Source organism: Python bivittatus, unplaced genomic scaffold (assembly GCF_059951505.1).
Source record: "Python bivittatus isolate LINGU-HERP-01145 unplaced genomic scaffold, Pbiv_v1 ctg000480_np1212, whole genome shotgun sequence".
NCBI lineage: Eukaryota > Metazoa > Chordata > Lepidosauria > Squamata > Pythonidae > Python > Python bivittatus.
Window position 1 is genome coordinate 75,977,588 of NW_028277075.1, and position 23,791 is coordinate 76,001,378.

At 44.4% G+C, this 23,791-nt stretch overlaps 1 protein-coding gene across 1 annotated transcript; it reads right to left on the reverse strand.

Moving 5' to 3' along the window:
• Nucleotides 1–1,813: 1,813 nt before the first annotated feature.
• Nucleotides 1,814–20,909, reverse strand: LOC103058898 (GS homeobox 1-like). The gene is made up of 3 exons (XM_088146372.1): nt 20,360–20,909; nt 5,688–5,848; nt 1,814–3,097 (listed from the first exon to the last, which is right to left on the reverse strand). Exons 1-3 carry the CDS (start codon nt 20,793–20,795, stop codon nt 2,783–2,785), a joined length of 912 nt encoding a protein of 303 aa, XP_088002498.1. The 5' UTR covers nt 20,796–20,909; the 3' UTR covers nt 1,814–2,782.
• Nucleotides 20,910–23,791: the final 2,882 nt, after the last annotated feature.

Sequence of the window (23,791 nt, forward strand, 5' to 3'; positions counted from 1 at the left end):
CTAGGAAGGAGATTGTGAGCTGAGCTATGGACTTGTCCCTTAAATCCCTTGTTCTGAAATCAGTATTTTTCTTCCCATCTATTTTAAGTTTCAGTGCTAGGTCTCCCTTTCTTGAAATCATCCTATAGCTTTGAAGGTATATTCTCAAGTTTCGTAAGCTGAATTCTTCTAGCATTAAAAAAATATGGCAGCTTCATTTCCTTCAATGTGAAAAATTCTAATTCAGTAGGATCCTTCCAAACACAGCTGCCTCTGTTGCATGACATTTGGGCTAAACTAGACACAGGTTATTAAGGCATTGTCACAGCAAGTTATAACACCTAACCAAACTGGATGATCTAGAAAAAGATAAATAGGATTGGATCTATTGGATCACCAGGAAATCTTGGGCTATAGTCCAAACTGGACAGCTGGGAAAACCATCCTTGCAGAAGGCAATGGCAAACTACTTCTGAACTGTTGCCAAGAAAACAATGTATTCTGTATATCAACCCAACTTGAGTGGCTCTATTACTATACAATCAAAGTATTATTTGATGGGGAAGGGAAGGCTACATTCTCCAGTACCTCCAACATGCCACTTCATCTGCTAATTGGCTGTTATTTTACCTAATAATATATGCACATTAATTCATTCACACATCATGATTCCATGGCTAGTTTGATCCATAAGATGGGTCATCTGGATCAAATAGGGATATACTTAGCCCAACATTCTTTGTAAGAATCCCAGTGACCATCATGCATTAGGATAATTGAAAGCAAATATGCTGTTCAATCTCAATTCCATCATCACTTACCATTGGCCACACTGCATTGAGATGATACGAATTGTTGAACATTTGGAAGGTGACCCACTGCCCAACCCTGCACTGGGTGATTTACTGAAGAGTCTGTAATAACCAACTTGCTTCCACCTCTGCTTTAAGGACATGTATCACCTCCTCCTTCTCCTCCTCATTATTATTATTATTTCCATTTAGCAGATGTGACTTCTCTTTTTTCTGCACTTATGTTCTAGGTTGCCATGGTTTACTGTTCTTGACTCACTATTTGCAATGTATTGCTTATCACCTTTAGAATTCTTTTCCTGAAAGTAATGTCACCGTTCTTTTCATATAACGTAGAAATCAAATGGAGCAAAGCTTTGTAAATGCTACTTTGTGAATGTTCCCTTTTTTTGTACCTTGCTCCCCTAACCCTGATACAGGACTGATGGGCACTTGGAGGAATGCATTAGAACATGCGGATCTAAAAAGAGGAAGGACTCCAGGTCTTTATATATAAATAAATCTTTCAAAAATACATATCCACTGGCTAGCATGTCTGGATGTTTAGGAACTGAGCATATGGATTAATAAAGGCTTGATTGATAACGTGGATGGGTAACTCCTGATTGGACATATTGGCATGTGTTCAGCAAAATGGTTGACTATCTATAGAGATGGTTTTCACCTGTGGAACAGAGAAAGCACACCTGAGGAACGCCTATAATTTGGAGACATAATAAACATTGTGGTTACTACAATTTGTGGCCTAGCCTAGGTAAACTTCAGATTTGTCATTGAAACCCCTCTCCTTAATCTGCATGGTTTTTGAGCAACCACTTAGTCAGCCCACCAGGATGCAATGCTAGGCCATGATTAATCTCAAATTACATTACTGGATTCCAAAGCAGTTAATCATTAAGAGAAAAAAAAAATCAGGGTATGCACATTCTTTGCCACACAGGCTTCCCTTGCTATTATATATTCAAAAATATATAATGATTAGAATCACCATTTGGAGTTATATTAAGAACTGGTCCCTTGGAAGTCCACACTGATGAAGAAAAAATATATATTCTAGTAATCTAGTAATCAGTAATCTAGTACCTGACTGTGCAGCTAGATCTTATACATTTCTACCTGGAAACAAATCCAACTGATTTTCTTGGGGATTATTCTCAAGTAAGGGTGTATATATGAAGGACTTTGCTATATTCACTTTAATTTGCTTATCATTTTCCTGGCAATACAATTAGTGAATTGTATTCACTAATTCACATCAAAAAATGTCTTTAATCATAGACAGAATTCCTACTGGCTAAATTATTATTGCCCCATACTTTATACCCTTATTCTGAACCTTTTCTGAGCACTGTGTTGTAGATGGCCCCTGAGTATTTAATGTATTCATTCCTTCATTCTTAGATCAGCTTCCTATCATCTAGGTCTCCACATGTTCTGTTTCTCTCTTCTGCAATTAGTTAGAAGCTACCAGGTAGAGGGAGACTTCTGTCTTGTCCTCGCAACCAGTATTGTCAAGACACTATCTTGAATCTTTAATTGGGCCCTCATCATAAAGGGCTGTAAGGGTAGAGATCTGTTTTGATAATGCAGGCTGGAGACCCCTAAAATTGAAATGGAACTTGGTCCCATCTCAGCCATAAATATTAATCACTTACTTGTATGGATGGTGCCTCGAAAACATTATTAGCAAAGCAAAACCCAGCCTGATGATCTGTTGAAGACATTGTCTTTATAGCCAGACAAAGGGAATACTAAGGCAAGAACCGCCTCTAATCCCACCCCCCAATACACTTACAGAACAATTACACGATAAATATAATCCAAACACACATAAATTAAGCAGCACAGTTTTACCAGGGCACATGCCCAGGCAGAGTCCTTCTTTCCTAAAAGTCTATGGGCAGGAGAAGAGCACAAATCTATTTTTGATGGTCTAGAGCCAGTTCCTGGATGCTCTCATTGTCTTTCTTTTGGGGCTCAACAAGATCTGCTCATAGCAGCACGTTCCTCTCCCTGTGAGCGGCATTCTGCACTTCCTCCTCCTCTTCTGAGCCCGAGGGCTCTGAGCTGAAGCTGAAGGCGTCGTTGGCATTGTGGTGCAGGAATTGCACGCTGGCCCTGTGTTTCTTACATTCATCCCCACAGCTCTCCTCTTCTTCCTCCTCCCCTCGCTCCTCTCCAGGGAGCAGTTTCTCTGGGGCCTTGCTCACCACTCTCTGCTTCTCCACCTCAGCTTGGGTGACTTGCTCCTTGGCCTTCCGGCTTCGCTTCCACTTCATCCTGCGGTTCTGAAACCAGATTTTCACCTGAGAGAGATGAACAGACAGAGGATGACAAAACTTTAGTGACCCTTCAGCACCTTCCCAGCTTCCATGCTATCCTTAGGAAGCTCTGAGCACAGGTGGAAAACAGCCCTCTTTGTACCTTAACCGGCAATGACTTAAAAACCCCTTCATCTGTTGTTAGTTATTGTGAGTTCAAGGTGTCATTTGCAGCACTCTCTTCAGTTTTTCCCCCATAACAGTGTTTTTCAACCTTGACAACTTTAAGAGGTATGGACTTCAACTCCCAGAATTCCCCAGCCAGCTGGCTGGGGAATTCTGGGAGTTGAAGTCCACACCTCTTAAAGTTGCCAAGGTTGAGAAACACTGCCCCACAGCAACAACCCTTTAAAGTAAGTGGAGCTGAGAGATAACGATTGTCACCCAATTAGCTTTCATGGCTTAGAACAGGCTTCAGCCTGGATCTCCTCAGTATTAGTCTAATACCTTAACCATTCCCTCACAGTGACCAACGGATAAAAAAGTACTTATTTTCATTACTTGTAAAACAGCTACTTTGGGCCAGTTTCTGCAGGCCATAAAAATCTCTCTGCAAGACTGCCTGCAGTTTCCATCAAAGAATGTAGAAATTTACAGAATGGTTGGTTGGTTGGTTGGTTGTTTGATTGATTCAACCTGTACACTGCCCAACTCCCAGCAACTCTGAGTAGTTACATCTGATATTCAGACAAGTCCCAAATCCAACGGAGCTGCTTCAGCAAGATTCTTCTGTGGCTGTCTGAGGCAAGTCCCACCCAGCTTTGAAGTGATTCAGTTCTGGGAGGGCTGCAGAAAAGCAGACAGTGGGCCTGCCAAATTATAAATCAATAATTATTGCTGCTTTTGTGTATCTGGAAAACACCAAACTGGGGGATATCAGACTTCCTTCCTTGCGTGAGCGTCTGTAGGCTCCTGCTGCTTCTGTCCAAACCACAGCATGTTGCACCATTGGACTCCAAGCTCCGCTCTGTTAGGGTGCGTATGCAGAGACATACAGTCACGCATTACAAAAGAAGCAGTGCTTGTGTTGCCCTCCTCAGACTGACCTGTTTGACTCCCCCACCTCCTCCTGGACAGGAAGCAGTTAATGCCAGGAACAAGAATCCAAGAGCTCTGATTAATAGTATTTATTAGAATGAAGGTTAACGTACAACACAAGAATTCCAGTGAGTACAGGCATACCTCAGAGATATTGCAGGTTTGGTTCCAGACCACTGCAATAAAGTGAATATCGCCATAAATCGAGTTACACAAATTTTTGGGTTTCCCAGCACGTATAAAAGTTACATTGACACTATACTGTAGTCTATTAAGTGTGCAAAAGCATTATGTCTAAAAATACAACGTACATACCTTAATTAAAAATACTTTATTGCTAAAAATGCTAATCCTCGTCTGATAGGCTTGCTTGATGCAGGGTTGCCACAAACCTTCAATTTTTTAAAAAAACCTGCAATATCTGTGAACCACAATAAAATGAGGTAAGCCTGTACTCTACTTTCAAATGAGGCACCTTCATATAGGCATAGGCAATTTAAGGTGGAAACACTTGTTTGTTCTCTTGCACTCTTTTGGTGCACCGAGAAGGAGATGTGTCTCTTTTTTTAAGTGGGGCAATCTGCATTTCTTAATTGTTTGAATAACTGCTATTCCATTTATCAGTATATGAAACACTCTTATGAGGAAGGGAGAATGAGAAAAATTGAATGACTGAGATATCTACATGCTGATGATTGGAAACAATTTCAACGTTGCTTATAAAATGTAGAGGACTAGCCTACCTACTTCATGCTCTAATTCAAGAGTGGACAGCTATAGACTGCAAACCTGATGAGACCTACTGGACCTCTATATCTCACCTCCCTACCAGGCTGTGCTATCTTCATAACACTAAAGATGAACAGTGGGAAATGGGGTTGGGAAGACAATCACAGAGATTATTTAAACTTCATCTTCTCCCTGATCTGCTAAATGCACATACTGCTTAGTTGATTGTGCATGAAAGAAATATGAATTATGGGCTGTGGGGAGTACATTAGTAACTCTATGGATATGCCATCTTTTTTTTTTTTTGCTTATTATATACCACTGTTTTCATTCTGTAGCTTCTAGATCTATGCACTAACTAGGCATCTCTTGGTGGTAAAATCCATGAGGCAAAAATTCATTCTGCCCCTTTACCTCAATGGTATCTGTTCCATTTTTTTTTTTTTATTCCACCCATGGCTATCAGCAGATGGCAGCACCTAGCAGATCTGGGCTCTTCCCACAAAGCAGACCATCAGTTCTGGCTAGATATCATCAGAAAACCCCAAGGCTGCAGCTGGACTTGGAAGATTAAAAAAAAAAAAGCCCACCTAAAAAGAAGGCAATGTCAACCCACAGCCATATAGTATTGTTACCAGAAGCCACATGGAGGTGTCACCAGGAGTTGCCCTTAACTCAGGGCAGACTTTGCAGATTAAAAAAGATATCAGGGTGGATTATACATGTTTCATGTATTTGGCCCCTGCAGCTAACTCTCTTGACAATGCTGACAGTCACTGAGCTCACGCTTCTCTTTACTGGGTGATACCTGTGTCTCAGTTAGCATCAGCGATGTGGCCACCTCAAAACGCTTGGGCCGTGACAGATACTTGTTGATCTTGAACTGGTTCTCCAGCTCAAGAAGCTGCTGGCTGGTAAAGGCTGTTCGAGGTCGACGACATTTGCCCATCAGGTTGGATGGTGGGGATGCTGAAAGGAAAAAATAAAATCAGGATGTGGTCCAGAAGGAAAGGATTGGGAGTACCCACGTAGCAAGCGCCAAATGCGATGTACCAATCTTTTTAAAACTTCTTTGCTGCTGCCCGAAACAAGTACTGTGTAGATCACTGCTTAGGTTTCCACTATGCAGATATTTGCAGGGGACATCAATACATTCAGAAGCTGGGCCTGCCTCACACAAGTATTTTGGAAAAGTTGTGGTTAACTATTCTTACTAAGCACCATCAGGGGTCTGTATGCTGTCCTTTGCATAATTTAACAACCTAAAACTTACACTGTCTATATTTGTTAATGTAGAATGCATTATTACTGTAAGTCACAACGCATCTAGTTGCTCCAGGCAGTCACACAACGGAAGAAGCTGCCGACTCCGTATTTTGTTTTCTTCCTGGCGATAGAGAGGGATACGTCTGAAACTTCCTTCTCTCACAATTATGAACCAAATATACTGCTATCTCCAGCTGATCTTTATACATAAAGAGCCACTGTATTCCTGCTGATGTTGTTGTTATTGTTTCAAAAACTGTTGCTGCCATATTTAAAGGCATTTGGATACTACTATTAGTTATGAAAGGCCAGCGGTGTATCAACAACCAAATATGTACAACCAGTTGCTTGTTTAGCAACTGTTAGATAAAATGACTGCCATGTTTAATAGATGGACATGCAGTTGGAACAGCTGATTCTTTTTTCTGCTCTTCCCTTTTTTTGCTTATGTGTCTTCAACAGAAATCTACCATGCAAAGATTTAGCAGCTAATAATCTCTCCACAACAATTTTCATCCCAGGAAAAGCTTCACTTACTGATTTTATTCATAAATGAAGATTTTTGCAACAAAACTAGTCTTTTATTAATAGTAAACAATTCCCTTGAGTATTTCTTTCATTTTTGTTCAACTGCGGTTTGCTGCTTCATTGGTATTTTCTTCATCAGCGAGAGCCGGAAGGTTGAGCTCCATCCAGCCTTGGAAGCTCTCTTATCTCTCAGCCAATTATCTTATAGGGTTGATATGGTAATCAAATAAAGGGAGACTCATATAATAATTTTTTTTTATTTCTGCTATGATTTATATCCTGCCGTCTGGCAAATAGGGCAAAGCTCCCTAGAGGTAAAGTGGCATACAAAGGTAATATGAATATAAATACATCTGTTTCCTGGCAACATGATTTCAGGAGTTTTAGGTAACATTAGATATCCTAATGTTGGAACTACCACATCTGACCTGAAAAATATCAGATGTCTTCTACATGCACCAAAGAGATACAAAAAACCTCTCACTCTTTGCTTTCATATGCAGTCCTCTGGATTTTTGCAGCCCAGATCTGGTACTCCTACAAATGTTATCATGTCACTTTCACATAAAGAGTCCAATTTTATTAACCGATACCACGTTACCAGTTCAGTATGAGAACAGGAAACATTGCATGTATTCTGAATGGATAGGTTTTCATATCTGTCTCTCTGTTTCTCTCTCTCTCTCTTCACACATGCACACATGGAGTAGTGCTTTTTGCAGGAAGTAGACATCTTCTCAAACTCACTTCCACAGAACTGGCTCGTCCTTTCGTTTACTTCTCTGGAAACTTACATACAATAAAACATGAATATCTATGGTAGTATTTCCTTACTACCAGTGGCATTTTATTAAGTTTATGAGGCCTGGCAGACTGTATGAAGAGACATAAGCTTGACGTGTTGAGCCTGCTTCTTTTCGTTCAAGTAATGATTTTATGGCCTGGCAGATATTAACCTATTTGATAAGCTATCAGCGCTTGCTTTAGCAATTGCAATCAATTCCGTTGGTGAAATTAAACCTCCTTTATTAGCATAAGGTGTATTTAATTACCTCCAGCTGTCCCAGGCAGTGATAAAGGCAGCCCGCCTCCAGAGAGGCTTAGGAGCACCTAGCTGGCTAATGAGCTGTTATCAGAGCAAGTTGCTGAATCAGGGGGAGGCGGAACAAAAGAAGCTTTGAGAGAAGGATGCAGCATGCCCCACATGGGCAGAACAGGAAGGGTGTGCTTGATTCTCCCACTATCACCCATTTTATGGGCTGCCTCCTGGATTAGCTTTTACGGCCCTTGACTAAATAGAGAACAGATATTCAGTGGGGAAAGTGGGCTAGAACAGGTAGATATAGAGGATTGGAGAAACACGATGAGAGTTCTAAGCAAACACACAGCCCACTTTGATCACTGCATGTGTTTAACAAAACATGTAGGTCTGGAGAGATAAATCATCAGACATCTGAGAAGGGTCCCATACTGTGGGGAGGGGGGGGCAGGCAGATGCCACAAGACTTCACATATCTCCAGACTTCGTTCTCACAGATTTTGGAGTGCCCCTGAAGCTTCCAGAAATTAACATCCTGTGTTTGGGGATAAGAAATACTCAAAAATTGTAATGTCAGCCTTAGCATACGTTTTGTGGTGGTCCTTCGGTTGCTTTCAACTCTTCATGGTCCAATGGACATCATTTTAAAAAAGACATACCCAAATCACCCTCTAGGAAAGTTCCAAAAATCTCCTGCCTGTGTGCATGAGAAAGCCCTGTTTACTTTGCATCATCAACCACCCACTAGAGACCTCACTGTCCCAAAGGAGAAAGTGTAGCCCTCAGCCACCCAAAGTGTCCCTCCCACAAAAATGCTGACTCTTTTGAATATTGCCTTAAATTATAGTGACTAAGTTAGATTGCTTCAACAGTTGTTAGCACCTGGCAAATCTTGTCTGCACACAAAAGTTAAACAGGGTCTGGTCTCTGTATTAATAGAAATCCCAGGGGTAAGGCTAGACTGGAAAACTGGAAAAAAACATCCTGGGAAAAAACAAGTATAAATCATTTCCAAGAAAAATGACGCGGTTTTAATTTTTGCTGAACCTGATTTGAGGACATCTTTACCTTTAGATTAAATTATCTTCTCCAACACCCAAAATGAATTGATCCACTGAAGGCTCCCACATTTAGAAGAAACTGAAAAAGTGTTTCCTTTAGCCCTTAGTTATCTTAGCTGCCTTGAATTTCAAAATCCTAACTTATATCATGGAGTATTGAGGTTTTTGCTGCTCTGCAGCAGGAAGGAAAGAAGGAAGGTAGATATAGAGATATATTGAAGTAGTTATTCAGATGAAGTATTCAGTGTTTTTATTAATGGCTTGTAACATGTGAAGGAATATGGTGGCATAATTTTTACCTTCTTGAATGTGAATTTGGGCTGAAAGTAACAGAAAGAAATTTAACAGAGACAAGTGCAAAGTTCTGTACTTAGGAAAAAGAAAACAAGTACACAGGTATAGGATGGGACACACCTGACTTTTGAAAAAATCTTGGAATGGAACTTGATAGAAAACTGCATATAAACCAGCGATATGCTATATCTATAAAAAGGTAAATGCAATTTTAGATGGCATCAACAGAAGCATTGCTTTCAAATCATGAGAAATAATTATTCCACTTGATTCTGCCTTAGTCAAGCTCCACCTTGAGTATTGTGTCCCATTCTGGCTGTTGCACTATAAGAAGAATTTATAGAAAATGCAACAGTACAAGGAACAAAAGAATGATCAAAGGATTAGAAGCTAAGTCCATGAAGAGAGATTGAAGGAGCTGGATATGTTTATCCTTGAGAAAAGAATGGGCAGTATGACACAGCTCTTCAGTATGTGAAAGGATGTCACACAGAAGGTCAAGACCTTACTTCTCTTGTTCCAAAGTGCAGGAAACAGAACAATTGATTTAAGATACAGGAAAGAAGATTCCCATTGAATAGTAGAAGAAGAAAAACACTTTTCCTAATAAAAGTGTTTAATAATAAATGTTTAATAATAAAAGCAGTTGACAGTGGAACCAATTACCCAGAATGATAGGCTCACCTTCTTTGGATGTGTTCAAATAGAAGCTGTCTGAGATGCTTTAATCTGGCTCCCTGCGTTGAGCAGGGAGCTGGACTCCATAGCCTGAATGGCTCCAACCAATTCTATAATTCTATGAGTCTGTGAAGTCATTTCCCGAAAGTCTTGCTGGAGCAACAGGTTGGAGAAACTTGGTGGACTTCTTGGCCATTAGCCATGTTGGCTGTGGCTGAGAATAGTTGGTATCCTGCAACATTTTGAGGGCCATAGATGCTTTCCCTCTGCCCTAGTGGGTAGAACTAGTCCAATGTGCATTTTTTCAACAACAAAATACAGTATTTCACTAAATGAAAAGTTTAAAACAAACATTTAATTTAAACAGGTTGGTCTAATCTGGCCAAAATTTCTTATGAGCGGCAGTTGGTTCTATACAAAAGCCTGAGTAAGTCCACTGATTTCAGGGGAAACCACAGAAAACATTTCAGACAACTTTTAGATAAAAGCAAGCCTGTGTGCACTATGCGTAGAATTAAGCTAAAAATAAAAGAGAAGCTATGTTCATATTTGACAGCACAATAAGCCTCAACAAGTACCACTGGTATGTCAGGTTATTGTTGTTGGACCTATACAAAGGCAGTTGTCAGAAAAAGTCCAATGCTCTATTAGTCTCTCAGAGATACAGATGCAAATGTGGGCTGGGGTTATGCTGCATGGATATAGATGAAATGTAGATTCCCAGGAATAAGACAGAAAATGCATATAGATGTACTGCAATATAGAAAAATCACAAGGATTAACAGTGCAATCCTACATGTGCCTACTCAAGCATCATTTAGATGAATGGGGTTTGCTCCCAGATCAGTATACAGAATGCAACACATTTTAGATTGCAACACAATAGGTTATGTAGTTTTTAACATGTTTTCAAAAAGAATTAATGGAATTTTGAAGTTAGAAAGGAACCAAGGATGGGGGAAAGGCAATTTAACTTATTAAGCTTCTGTGGCCAGGGTGACTTATGCTAAAGTGAAGTAAATATTCATAAATATTCAAAATTCAAAGTACAAATGTTGGTGATGTGGACTCTGATCATGAAACTGATACCTCAAAATTTGAATGCATTTAACTTCTTTTTATTTGTATCATGCATGAAAACTCATATGCCGCTAATTATTGAATGCTAACATAGAATGTTAATGGACACTACCAAATATAACTGCATTTGGATTGTTGATTATCAAATGTAAAATGCAACTAATAAATGAAACTTATATTCAGCCCTATTGCCAGAATGCAATTGAGAACAGAAAGGGCAACTAAAAAAGTGAGGATTAGCAATGCTACAGTTTTACATCCATTTTCCTACGTAAATATTTTCAGCACTGTTCCAGCTCATCTTGGTATGATTCATGCTATTGAAATGGGTGGAATCCAGACTCATTCATTCTTAGAAGAGATACATTGAAAATTAGTAAAATCGTTACACATTTATTTTTTCTTTGCCTATTGATTTATATAATGCTTCCGCATTCAGGGCAGAACCCTTTTTAAGTAGCAAGGTGGATTTAAATGGATTGAACCAATGATAAAACTTTAACTCTCAGTTATTCCCCCAGCTTAAAAAAAAAGCCCACAATATTTTCATGTCCTATTTATCTCATGGGGTAAAATTATTAAACCATTATATTTTACGCCTTAAAACTGAGTTATGAATGATCATCCAGGTCATCCAGGAGGAATGAAGGAAGCATCTCCAGCTGCTGAAATCTGGTTGTGCTGCCTCTTCTGGGGCCTTGTCATCCTGGAACCTAAGGAAACTTTTTCAGCTCCCAGTCCCAGGAACAGGGTCCTTGCTTCTGCTCTCAGAGAAGACATTATATTCCATGAGTTCACGCAGTGTTTCTCAACCTTGGCAGCCTGAAGATGTGTGGACTTCAACTCCCAAAATTCCCCAGCCAGCCTTGAAGTCCACACTTCTTCAAGCTCCCAAGGTTGAGAAACTCTACGTTCATGCATTTGCATTCCTTCTTTCTTCCTCTTCTCTTTTTCTTCATTTTCATTCCTTCCTTCTGTCTAATAACAATGCCTTCAGGCTGCCTAGCTTAAGGAAGTTCTTGAGGAGGCTGTATGACTATAATCCCTGCTGCCAAGGCCAAAGGCTGTCATTCTTTGGATAAATTACAATAGGTTGGGGTCCTGAGAGAAAATACTCATGTTTTCTCTGGGAAAGGGAGCAAAGGAATTAAATCCGTGAACCTAATTTGCCACTTCAGGAGAGGTGCAAGGCATTCTTCTGTTTTTATAGTCCCACCAGAGGAGGGATTCTGGGAGCTGTAATCCAACCTCTTCAGGGGGAATGGATTCAACACATCTGAGCTGAATTCAAGGACAAACATATGCCCAAATTTCCTAATTTGATAGGGATGAGTCTGCTAATATGAGCTGCATTAGGAAATCACCAGTTTGTTTTTTAATTATTGTTCATATCCCTGGATTTCCCAGAAACAGTCCAAATAAATAAGTAATATAAAATTAAATATAAAATAAAACAATACTTGCAAAGGATATTGAAATGGAGAGAAGAGAGATACCTATATTTATTATTCATAATGTAACGGCACACCTGTTTTCCAGATACTAGCTTCTGGAATCACTTAATAACATAAAGTGTAAATAACAACATTTTGGAGAGAAAAATGTCTATGCAGCCTGGGACAGCTACGTAACTCAAAGGAAGAAATGTGAAGGCAAGTATCAGCTTCTTTTGAATAAGGATAGAAATGGAAGTTCATCAGGCTGGAGAGGGCTGGACCACAGCAAGAAATTAGATGAAAATATTAAATGACAAACAGATTGAATTTTTTTAAAAGAGAGAGGGGATTTTTTAAAAACTGATGCTTCCTTGCTTCCTTCCTTGCTTGCTTGCTGTCTTTCTTGCTTGCTTTCTCTAAAATGACTGCTTATTGTTTAAATCTTCACCCTTCTCCAACCAGGCGCTCTCCAGACATTGGAATTCTGTTCTTCTAATTCCCGCATATCTAGATGGCATAAAATGAGGAAGGGTGGCCTGGGTACAGGGGTATTTGCAAGAAGAAGGGTAGCACAGTTGTAAAAAAGGTCAGGCCTCCGATTGTATGGTTGTGGCTGCCATGTTGACTTTTTTGACATCCTCCTGACGGACACCCATGGTATCCACGATCCGGACGCCAATATGGTCTCCCACCATTTCCCCGAGTTTCCTGCAGCTCTGTCCTGGCGTTGGAATTGGGATCCCGTCGGATTTGGATGGGAGTTTTCTGGCGACCCAGGCAGCTGTGCCGGTTCAAAGGAAAGCGGGAAAAAAAATAGCGATTGCCTGAAATCATTCCCCTTATTTGTCCTCCTCCTCCTCCTCCTCCTCCCCCTCCTCCTCCTTCAGCATCACCTTCCTCCCTTGGGACTCACATCGCACGAAAGCTTCTGCAAGGTAATATCTGCGTGCCTCTTGCCCATCCTGCGGGTTTTCTCCTGCCTGGACTGGCCAGAATTACCCCTTTGGGAGGGCTCTTCCAATGAGACGCTCCTCGGGGAAGCCTTTCATTTAATTACACCATCCTCTTTAAATTGATGGGAAACCAGAGCCCGACCTGAATCTGAATGGCCCTCTAAACCCCAATCTTGTGGTTGTCCTGATCCTCTGGATATCTTTGAACATCTTGTCCTGCCAAAACAGTGCTTTTGCTTGACTCTGGATATATTGAGAATCAAAGCATGAAACCAGACTCCATAGAGAACTTTTCTCCACTCTGCAATCCAGCGGGATCTGGGCACAAGCAGAGTGAAAGGAGCGAAGGCACATAGTTTTGTGCCTTCTGATTCACCAGATTATTAGCAACGCCGGTGCTCTTTTAATTCCTCTGGCATGTGTATGTGATAATTAAAATTGCTGAGCTGGGCAGTGGTGAGAAGCAATCCCTGATTTATTAAAAAAAAAAACCTCAGCTGATCTTGAAAAACCAAGCAGCAAGATCCGGCTTGGTGAATCCCAGGAGATTGCAGGCTAGAACTGGGAGAAAACCAGAGGCAGACCACTTCTGTGCCATTGTTAAGAAAACTGGGAGATCATGCCCCCGAAGTCACCAAAAGTCGAGTTTCACCTGAAGAAAACTTTACTTCGTTTATAGCACCATCAGTAGCTTTGCAGATTTGGCAGGCCTGGATGCAATTTCACCGTCTCAAGTGAATTATTTATTCGTTTATGCATTGGTCGTTTTTGTAGCCCGCTCCAATCCAGACTCCAATGAACCAATGAAACCCTGCCTAGTCAGCTTTAATATAGAGGAGCCCCTTGCCCCAAAACCTGGAAATAAGCTGACTGTCCAACAAAAACCACCTCTTCCTTCGTTTGCAGAGAAAGACTTTTCACCTAGAGGAGGATGGACGGTCCTCTGGGCGAGGTCCGGTTTAAGTTCTCAAAGCAGAATCCTCACCTGGAGTCCCAACATCTTTGGGGATAAGCAGCTATTCTTCTGCGATGCCCGGGGAGGCTTCGCCAGACATTCCTTCTCTGCTGGGCAAGAGCCACCTTCCACTCCCTTGGCTACACATTTCACACATTCACTCTAAATGGCCCACTCCACTGGCCATGGATCTGAATCTGGTTTGCTTCCAGAGCAATGCGCTGAAAACCAGCCGCTCGTGGAATTCTTCTGCAGAAGGGGAGACTGGCAACCCAGGGCCCTTTTCTGAAAACAGAGGAGGGGGGTGAAACCAGCTTTCTTCGCACTTGGTCTAAGGTCTACCTGCAGGGGGTGGGAGGGGGAACAAGGACCTGGTCCTAAAAGGAGAGGCAGAGGAATAGTACAGACATTTTGTTACAAGGTGCGTGTGCACCTGAGGCAGACAGCACGCGCATTCGGAGGGGAGAGATATCGGAAATGAAGACCCAGGCAAAGCATTCCAGCGGACAGAAAGAAGTGGTATCCCAACTGGGCAATCAGGTAGGTGCCTCCCAGGACTCCCACCCCGTCCCACAACTACTGAAACTGAGGTGGCTACAGCTGGCTGGCTGTCTCTCCCTCCTCCTCCCCTTTGTTGCCTTCTGTCATGCTCTGCTCTCTTGAATGGCATCAGCCTGGTTAGCCCGCCCCCAGCACGTCCAGGCACCCAGCTTCATTGACCAGTTAACGAGGCGTGAGATCCAGTCTTGTCCCTGCACACTGGAGCGGAAACATTACAACAGATTTACACTGAGAACCATTTCCTCTCTGTACTTATCGCAACGGGGGTGGGGCTGTGGACCCTGCAGCCTTCCTCCCGCCGCCCGCCTGTGCGCTTCCCTGCCTTCAGTCCAGCTCTGGGACCTTCCACTACCCGACTCCGCTCACGATCCAAGGGGCCCTCGGGAAATGGCTAGAACAAACCGCACAGTGATTTCTGGCTGCTGCCGATGTTGGTACCCCACGTTTCTAGAGACTCTTAACCGCTAGACCTTGTCGAGCTAAAAGGTTACCAACCTTATAAGCTAGAGATAACAAATTCTGTCTACAAATATGTCTGGTAGTAGTGACAATAGGTACACAGGTGCGCATTTACCCCACTCACCAGGGTGGTAAAAGAGGTTTAATGGATGGCTGTGTTCACATCGACATGGCAAGTGCGTTCCTGAAGTTCACAGTGAATGTATAAATGGCTTCCACTGGAAAACAAGGTTTGATGTCAGCCGCCAGGAAAACCTTGACAATTTCAATTCAATTGTAAGAAGTTGCAGCCCAAGGGATGAGTACAGAATTATAAACTGGCTGAATTAAGTGATCTCAATGTGCCAGTTTGTAGGAAGCCAAGCTTCCATGAGTCAAAAAAGTCACTTATTGAACAAATCTAATCATAAGGTCCAGACTTCTGAACCGGGCGTAGATATTAACAAGGCATCAATAGGGAAAATCCTTTCATCCAACTCTGAGTCAGTTTGCACAGTCTAGACTCCAAATTGCTATCGACATCACAACATGAAACCAAATCTGGATTACCTATTTCCTATTGTGAACCACACAATGCTGTGCAATTGGAAAACTAAGGCCTGTTGGCAGGTGGCTAAGCCACCATATGGTTTGTTTGGTTTTAAATCACATTGTGATTTAGGCTTCTGACTTAGCAGGCAATGCATTCCCAGCCAATGGTGACTTATGCAGCCCAAAATGGTTGAACCAACCCCGGTTTAGCGCGATGTGAATTTAGCCGCTCTTTCACTTTCAGGCGCCGCTCCGGGCAAGACCAGCAGCCTGCTTGAACAGTCATCTTCGCATTAAAGGGGAAAAAACAAAACTAAGAGCGATAACGCTAACCCAAAAGCAAACAAAATGGCCTTTTTCAGTATCTTACTGTTCTTGTGCCACTTCAGGACAGTAAGGCTAGATAATAAAGCTGATTCCTGAGGCTGGGGTCAGAACTGCTCTTCCTCCAGATATTCCTGGTTCTTTTAAAGAGCATCTTATAACTGTGTGACCCTGTACCTCCCCTCCCCCCAGCCCCCACTTCATGACCTCAAAAAATGAATCGGGCTCTGGGGCTTTGTTCAGAAATAGCTCCCATGGCACTGGAGAGGGCTTTTTCCCTACAGAGTGTGGACAGCGGTCAGACTTCTGAAGAGCGACACACAGTATAGGGTTGCTCTACAGATTGCCCTCCCGCCCACCTCCACTCCAGCCCAGGCTCCAGAGCTCCCAGGACGAGGGGGAACTTAAAGGAAATTCCCTCAGTTGCACAAGAAAGATATGGGGCCCCTTGATCCCGTTGCAGAAGGAGGAGAATCTCCGCAGGGAATCTCTGTCCACCTGCACCTTCCCCTCCATTGCGAAAATGTGATCAGGGACCAGGAGAGATTATTGTTCGTTAGCTTTTCACAGAAATGTAAAGAAAGGGAGAAAAACCAGAGGGCTCAAAAATTAGCTGCAGATAGAAATCTTAGGTCAATTCCTGTACGGAACGCATCGCTCCCCCAAATTATTATATTTAAAATGACAATACAGGGTAACTTTCCTCAATCTCCTATTTTCTACTTCTGCTGAATGGAGATGATGACGTTGTAGTCTAGATTGGGGGTGGCTGCTCTTAGGGGTCTGGCGGTGGGATAGGTTGGGGGTGGCAGAACATCAACATAGCTCAGTTCCGGAATTTAAAGCATTTCTATTTCTTTTTACAGTAAGTGGCAGAATCTGCTCAGTTCTTTTAAATGATTTCAAAATGGGGCATGTGACCATAAAAAATGGGATTACTGGTGAACTGTTACATTGATTAAATTGAAGTACAGTATCTGAGAATGAAAAACATGTAATGCTTATTCCGGCTGGGGAATGTTTTGGGGGGAAAACATGTTTTAGTTTTTAAAATAAACCTCCATGATTGTTTAATTTGGACTTTTGTTGCTAAGCTGATAGATAGATAGATAGATAGATAGATAGATAGATAGATAGATAGATAGATAGATAGGAGAGAGAGAGAGAGAGAGAGAGAGAGAGAGAGAGAGAGATTTGACAAGTGTCACATTTTATTACATTTTTACAATGGCACTTTATCCACATTTTCAAGCTTGCAATTGCTTGCAAATCGGGCCTAGGAAGTATGATTTGCTTAGGTTCCAGATGCGATTCTCAGTATGTTCCCTCCCAACCAATATACTGCATATGGGATTCTTTACATCAGTGCTGGTGGAAAGCTAGGCCAAATCTCCGCTACCAAAAGTGAGCAGACCTGAAAACTTTCCATTCTACAGGTGGTTGTTATTCGTGCGTGTGTCTGTTTTAATAAAAAATCTGGGTCTATTCACTAGGGTTGGCTGTAGAACAAACGCCACACCCACATACACACAGAGAATGTAAGCATTCTGACCACAAGAAATTGCTCCGGGTGACAGAGCTGAAGGCAGCACCCACTCCAGTCTTTCCACACCAATGTTATTGAGGCAGGATGGGCAGGGAGGTTGGATACGCTATGATGGAATAATTTGGACTCAAATATGTTTAACGGTCCATCTACCACACATTTCCCAAAGTTCTGCCAGTAAACCTGCCATCCCCCCTACAGAATTCAGCAGTGGGAGGGCTACTATTTTCAACGGGAGAGGCCTGTCGTTGTAAGTTTTGGCAAACAGCAGCGTAAGGTTTCCATCCCTCCTAGAAGGCACCTAAATTGAGATTTTACGCCCTTTTCATTTAGCTGTTTCAGCACTGCCTCCCCACCCACCCACCCAACTCACTTATTGGGCCAGCTGCCTCGAAGGAGCTGAGAAAAAAAGGTACACAGAAGCCTCCAAAGGCTATCTGCCTGGGTTTGTGCCGCGGTCTGCCTGGGTGCTTCCAGCTGACCAGAAGATCGAGACCTCCCTTCTCCTCGCTCAAACTGATAACAAATTAACTGCACCATCCCCGCCCGCTTCGGCCCAAGCACCGGGAGGCCTTGGGCGGATTAAAGTTCAAAACCTTTTACAACTTCCCCTGCCTCGGGTCGGGTGATTGATGTGGGAAAAGCCGCCTTCGGGACAGCGGGGGAGGGGGGTGGAAGGGGGGGAGGGGGAGGACGTCTGGCTCGGCTCTCGCTCGGCTCCCGGGTAAATGACTAGGCGAGCCTCAACCAGGTCGTCTCTGCCGGCCTCCCACATCATGCTGAACCAGGATTATAAAGAAATACTGAATAAACGATCACACTTGCCGCTAAGCCATCCGGTTCTAAGCGAGAGCAAAGCCCGCGACAATTTAGTGAGTCGCGATTGAACCAGGCTCGGGAGCTGTGCATGAAAACAAGCGAATTGAGTCCCCCAAAGCAGCCGGGAGCTTTTGCCCCTTTCTGACCCCGGCTGCCCTGTCCTTTCCGCTGGGGGGGGGGGGGAGATGCGGGGCGGAGGAAGCTCCCGGGAGGCCGATCGCCCGCTATTGGCCACGCTGGTTGGGGATGATGGAGCTGTACTCTAGCCCTCTGGAGGGTTGGGCAGGCTGGTCTACACATTTACCTAGGAATATCTACTGGTCGTATATATTTATTGCACTACCAGGATCTGGCGCGCCTTTCTTTCCACATAACATTCTTAGCGCCAGGAAGGAATACTGTAGCCCGATCCACGCGTCCACCCTTAGGGACACGTTAGCGTTCCAGATCAGCGATGGCCTGGTTCTCGCCAGCAATACATGTAAAAATATCCTCGTGCCTGGGCTGGAGAAAAGCGGATCGGAGCTCCCAGAAAGAGATCACCACGACCTTTCCACACTCCGTTCTACATAGTGAAAGGAAATACTACAGGCTGAGCTAAAATCCCTCCTGGGGGCTTTGCTTTCTATGGTCGGGGAATTAACTGCAGAGCTGGAGCTGCTCCTGAGGACCAGCCGTTCCTAAGCTCCGGCCTTTCCCAGCACCAGGGCGCGGGAAGTGTCTTGGAAGTCCACCCCTGTCGAGACAAGAAGGCCAGAGCTGACGTCGCTCCCAAATTGCTCTCCGGCTTCTGCTCGAAGACTTGCGGGGAGGGAGAGTCGCCCCCTCCCGGCCAGCGCACACGCTGGAGGCGGCAACCGAAGGGGTCAATGGGGAAGCGGCTTTTTTTAAAGCCGGAGAAGTAGTTTCTCCCCGTTAGCTCCGTTAGACATACATATTTAACGGGTTATTCGGTAGCCCAAAGAGTCCAGCGGGGCCACTGAGCTCAAGATGCGTGGCAACTCCTGGGTTTGTGTAATTCAATTTCTGGGTATCATCGGTTAGACTCCCCTCCCCTTTCAAATGGCAGCGAAGGAAACCCTTCGCATCACACAAAATGCAGGGTGCGGATGACATCAGTTAACTTAATCCAACTTGGTGGCACTTCCAGATTTGTTGGACTACAATTCAAGCGCGGATGATGGAAGCTGCAGTCCAACAAGTTGGAAGATCCGGAGAGAAACATTTAGCCTCACCAGCGAGATGCTGAGAGAGCCGTGGGGGTGGGGAGGGGTGAAAGAAGCGGATCGGTGGAGCAGTGCCTCCCGGCGAGTTTGTCACGGATCTCAGGGTTCAACCGCATCAAACCCGTTTTCCACCCAAAGAAAACAAGCCAGGCAGAAGCCGAGCATCCATTCCTCCGCCCCCTCTCCCCAACACCCGCTCCAGGGGAAGCCCTCGGAGGCCTCTCGGGGATTGAAGGATTCGAAGAATTCCTGCGAGCAGTTCGAAGGTTCGAACTTCGAAGCCTCCCGATTTCCAACAGGGCCCACCTCCGCCCCTGCCTTTAAGAAGCAGCGGGCTGAGAAGATCGGTCCGGGTTCAGGGCCCTTGGGCGCTCAAGGCTGAGTCAGGCCGGTCAAAGCTACTTCCCACCGTTTTCAAAGCCTGTTGGCCCTCGTCCCCCCTTCATTTGGCTCTGAGGCGTCGGCCGCGCCGCCGCCCTCCCCCGGCCCGGCTCTCCTGGCCCTCTCGGCTCTGCGGGGATGCTCTTAATCCCAGGAGCAGAAACAGGAGGCACTTTGCAGCCTGCGAGGGAAGCAGCCGGGCGCTCAGCAGAACAACCCCGGGAGGCCGAGCACTACCCCGACGCCGGCTGAGAAGACGCTCCCTTCGGGACTCGACGGTGCCAAGCGCTCCCTGGCCTCGCGTCCTTTGGCTCCCTTCAGAACGGCCACGCTGGGCTCTTACCGTGGAAATCCGGGAAGCGGGGCGCCATGATCCCGGCTCGAATCCAGTGCTCCAGCGGGAAGGAACCGACCCCCGCAGCCGCCTTCAGATGCTCCGCTCCCGGCTGCGACAGCGGAGGGAAGGCGGCGGGGTAAGCGAAGGCGGGGTGCTGGCCGGCCAGAGCCGGGACAGGGTAGAGCGGGGGCGGGTAGATGGCTGGCAAGCCGCTGAGTGCCGGCGGAGGCAGGTGCAACAACCCGGGCTTCGGGATGAAGGCGGCGGTGGGCAGAGGGGCCAAGCCCGGCGGCGCGCAGGGAGAGGGCGTCTCGGTCCGCAGGCAGGCGCCGGGGCTCCCGGCAGAGCTCTCCGGAGAGACGCTGGGGACCGGCCGGCCCGGGTCCTCGGCCAGCAGGGCGTCGATGCGGAAGTTCTGGGACTTCTCCATGGGCTTCTGCATGCCCGCTTGTTGGAGTCTTACTGCCGCTTCGGCCCTCCTCTGCGCCTCCGCACTGCGCTACCTTCCCGGCGCGACGTGGCTGGGCGGGCAGCGCTGCTCCAGCCCCTTCCTCGGCGCACACCTGCCCGATTGCCTGGGCGCGGCTCTGCCCCCCTCTTCTGCAGCCGCTGCCGAGGGGTGGCTCCTCCTTTCCCTCCCCCTCCCCTCTGAGCTGACAGGCGAGGCGACTCCTCCAAATCCCCTCCCCACCTGTTCATTCGCTCCCCGCCCCTTGCCCCTACTGCTGAGACCCCCAAACAAGAACTGTTGCCCGACTGACAGGTTTCGGAAGACGGGCCCCAATCTCAGTTGAGAGAGTCGGCACTGGAATTAAAATAAAAGACGATTCCCACCCCCATGCCTCTTCATGTGCTGCAGAGATCTTTCGTTCGCAGTCTAGGATAGCAGCCACCGCTCTCAAGGAATTAAAACAGAAGCGATGTTTTTGGGTCTGGTTTGGTTTAGTTTTAGTTAGCTTGAAAAGAATGAAGCTTCTGCGCTGCCTGCAGAGCACTTTTGGCATAAAGTGGAGAACGTTCATTCTTCTTTGAGCCGCCTCTCTCTAAATGGAAAGGATCAACTCGGCACTTTTCTCAGGGCAGTGACACTCAAGGAGACGCTGCACATTCTCAGATTTTTGAAGGGGGTTGTGTAGCTTGAGAATGTGCCTCGCAATGCACACTAGGTTCATATCAATGTGCACTTTACTGACATTAGAAGCACAGAGGGCCAGCCCATATTCTCTAACGCGTCTATTAAAAATGGGCATGGAAGGCTAAAAATCCAGCTTTTCAGCAGCACTGAAACTTGCTATAGAGATGCCAATATTGGTGGGAGCTGGAATACTTCTGCCCCACTCAGTTAAGAGGTCTCTGCAGGTTAGAGATAAAATAAATCTTTATTTTCTTGAGAAACATGGTATGACAGATGGGGACTCAGATCCATCTTATGTTACACCAGCAGCACATGTATTAGTTATGCCTATTTCTCCATCAGGACAAAGTCTCGTGTGCTGACTCTGGCAATGCAACTGATTCTGTCACTCTTGCATTCAAGGACTCCTAGGCTGTTTAGAGCTGAGAGCAGATGAAAACATCTGCTGTCCAATTTAAGCAGACCATGCCCCCAGAATTTGCTACAGGAGCTGAATCCCCCTATCCTGCTAAGCCGTAAACAAGGATTTACAAGCCACACTCTCTGAGTTCACATAACATGCTAAGACAAAGCCAGAGGAAAACTGCATGAGGCCTTAGCGCATATCCCTTTCTCTCCCCCAACACATCCTCTGCTCCTCTCTGTGGAATCAGCGTTGCCAATGGCTTTGGGTTTCACCATTCTCATTTGTCTGCCTCTTGAAAATGTTGCTTTTTCCTGCTACCTGTTGATCCATGAACCACTAGCACCCTCATTTCTTCATTATGTTAAATTTTTCAGGTTCCTAGCCCTCATGGGACCAAAGTGTGGGCTCTCTAGGAAGCACAAGTCACAACAAATAGATATGTGCAACAGCAACAATGTGCCTTTGAATTTTACTTTGCAGAATCAAATACGGAATTTAAATGGTTGGGGTTTTTCCCTTTTCCTCTCTATCTTGTCCTGAAGCCACCCCTTTTAATTAAAAGAATGCACCTGGGTAATTAATCATAGGACCTGATTGCTTTGGGGAAAAAAGTCAGAAGGCTGTAAAAATGTGGGATATGTAAGGAGGGAGAGCAGAGCCCCCAAAATGTGGGAATACAGGGATAAAATGTGAGCTTAAATTACTGTATACCCCCCACCCATCTCTGGTGATAGGAGTTGGAGGGGGTGATTTGTCTGGTTCCCTTTCTGAATAAAAATATAATCCCAGTGCTGCTCAGGATGTCGATTTCCATGGGTGGAACCAGCAGTAAACCCCCTGGGATTCACAATGGATTGCAAAAATAACTTCAAATTTTCTCTCTTTTCATAATACAAAACGTCTGCTGTCTGGGATAGCTGTCATATTGTGCCTAATGCGAGGGCTGAATGCTTGCCGTGATCCTGAGAGGCATGGCAGGTTACAAGTGGGAGTATCTTTTTCCCTTTTGGAGAATTGTGGTGGAATTACTCTGTTTGTTTGTTTGTTTGTTTGTTTATTAAATTCATATGGCGCCCATCTCCCCCAGAGTGGGGGAGATTCGGAGGAGCTCCTGGCTAAAAGTTCCCAACAATTGCCAGCCAGAGAGTTGATTTTTCTACACCCACAAGGATGATCATGCAGGAATCTTGAGATAATTCTGGTGGGAATGCTATTATGGCTAATATCTATTTGCAATCCAACCTTCAACATTTTTTTCTAATTCTTTTTTTTTTTTTTTACAGATATCTAAGCAATTTGACACTAATGCATCTTGTGGCAGTGAATTCCATGAGTTAATATTGCACTAGGTGCTCATTTGCTAGCTTGTTCTATTTAGTTGTTGTTGTTTTTAATATTGTTTTGTTTGAATTATATTCAGACTTTTCAGGGGTATTTTTCTTACTTGTAGTTTTAATAAAATTGTTATTTTTAAATTTAAAAAACTAGCTACATCTATGCTGACTATCTCATCACTCAGTTTTATTACCTGAACTCCACTTTAGTAATATGATTAAAGCAGAGATTATTTCTTCCTGCATTATGCATGATTTTATAACATCACACCAGCCTTTTGTTATTTTTTTAATATTTAATAATTTGACAAAATGCAATCCAATATATAGAATTTTGCTCCTTTGGTTCCAACATTACATTTTCTAAAGACAATAAAACAACAACACGGTATTATACAGCAACAGGAGCCCTTAGTTGTTACAGGACTCCGTTTCTTGTTCTCCTTGACAGGCAAATGCACTGTTGGTAGCTGAAGCTAAACGACGTTTGAAGGGCCACATTTTGGCCATTTCTACAATATCTCTAATAATTGATCCTGCAAATCCTTTCTTGGGAAGGTGAG

What these genes read in the sequence shown, in the direction of transcription:
- LOC103058898 (XM_088146372.1), bottom strand. Translation starts at nt 20,795, where the DNA reads ATGCAGAAGCCCATGGAGAAGTCCCAGAACTTCCGCATCGACGCCCTG. An exon ending in CCGCTTCCCGGATTTCCACG is followed by an intron (nt 5,849 to 20,359) that starts GTAAGAGCCCAG and finishes TTTTCCTTTCAG; the next exon opens with CATCCCCACCATCCAACCTG. An exon ending in TGATGCTAACTGAGACACAG is followed by an intron (nt 3,098 to 5,687) that starts GTATCACCCAGT and finishes CATCTCTCTCAG; the next exon opens with GTGAAAATCTGGTTTCAGAA.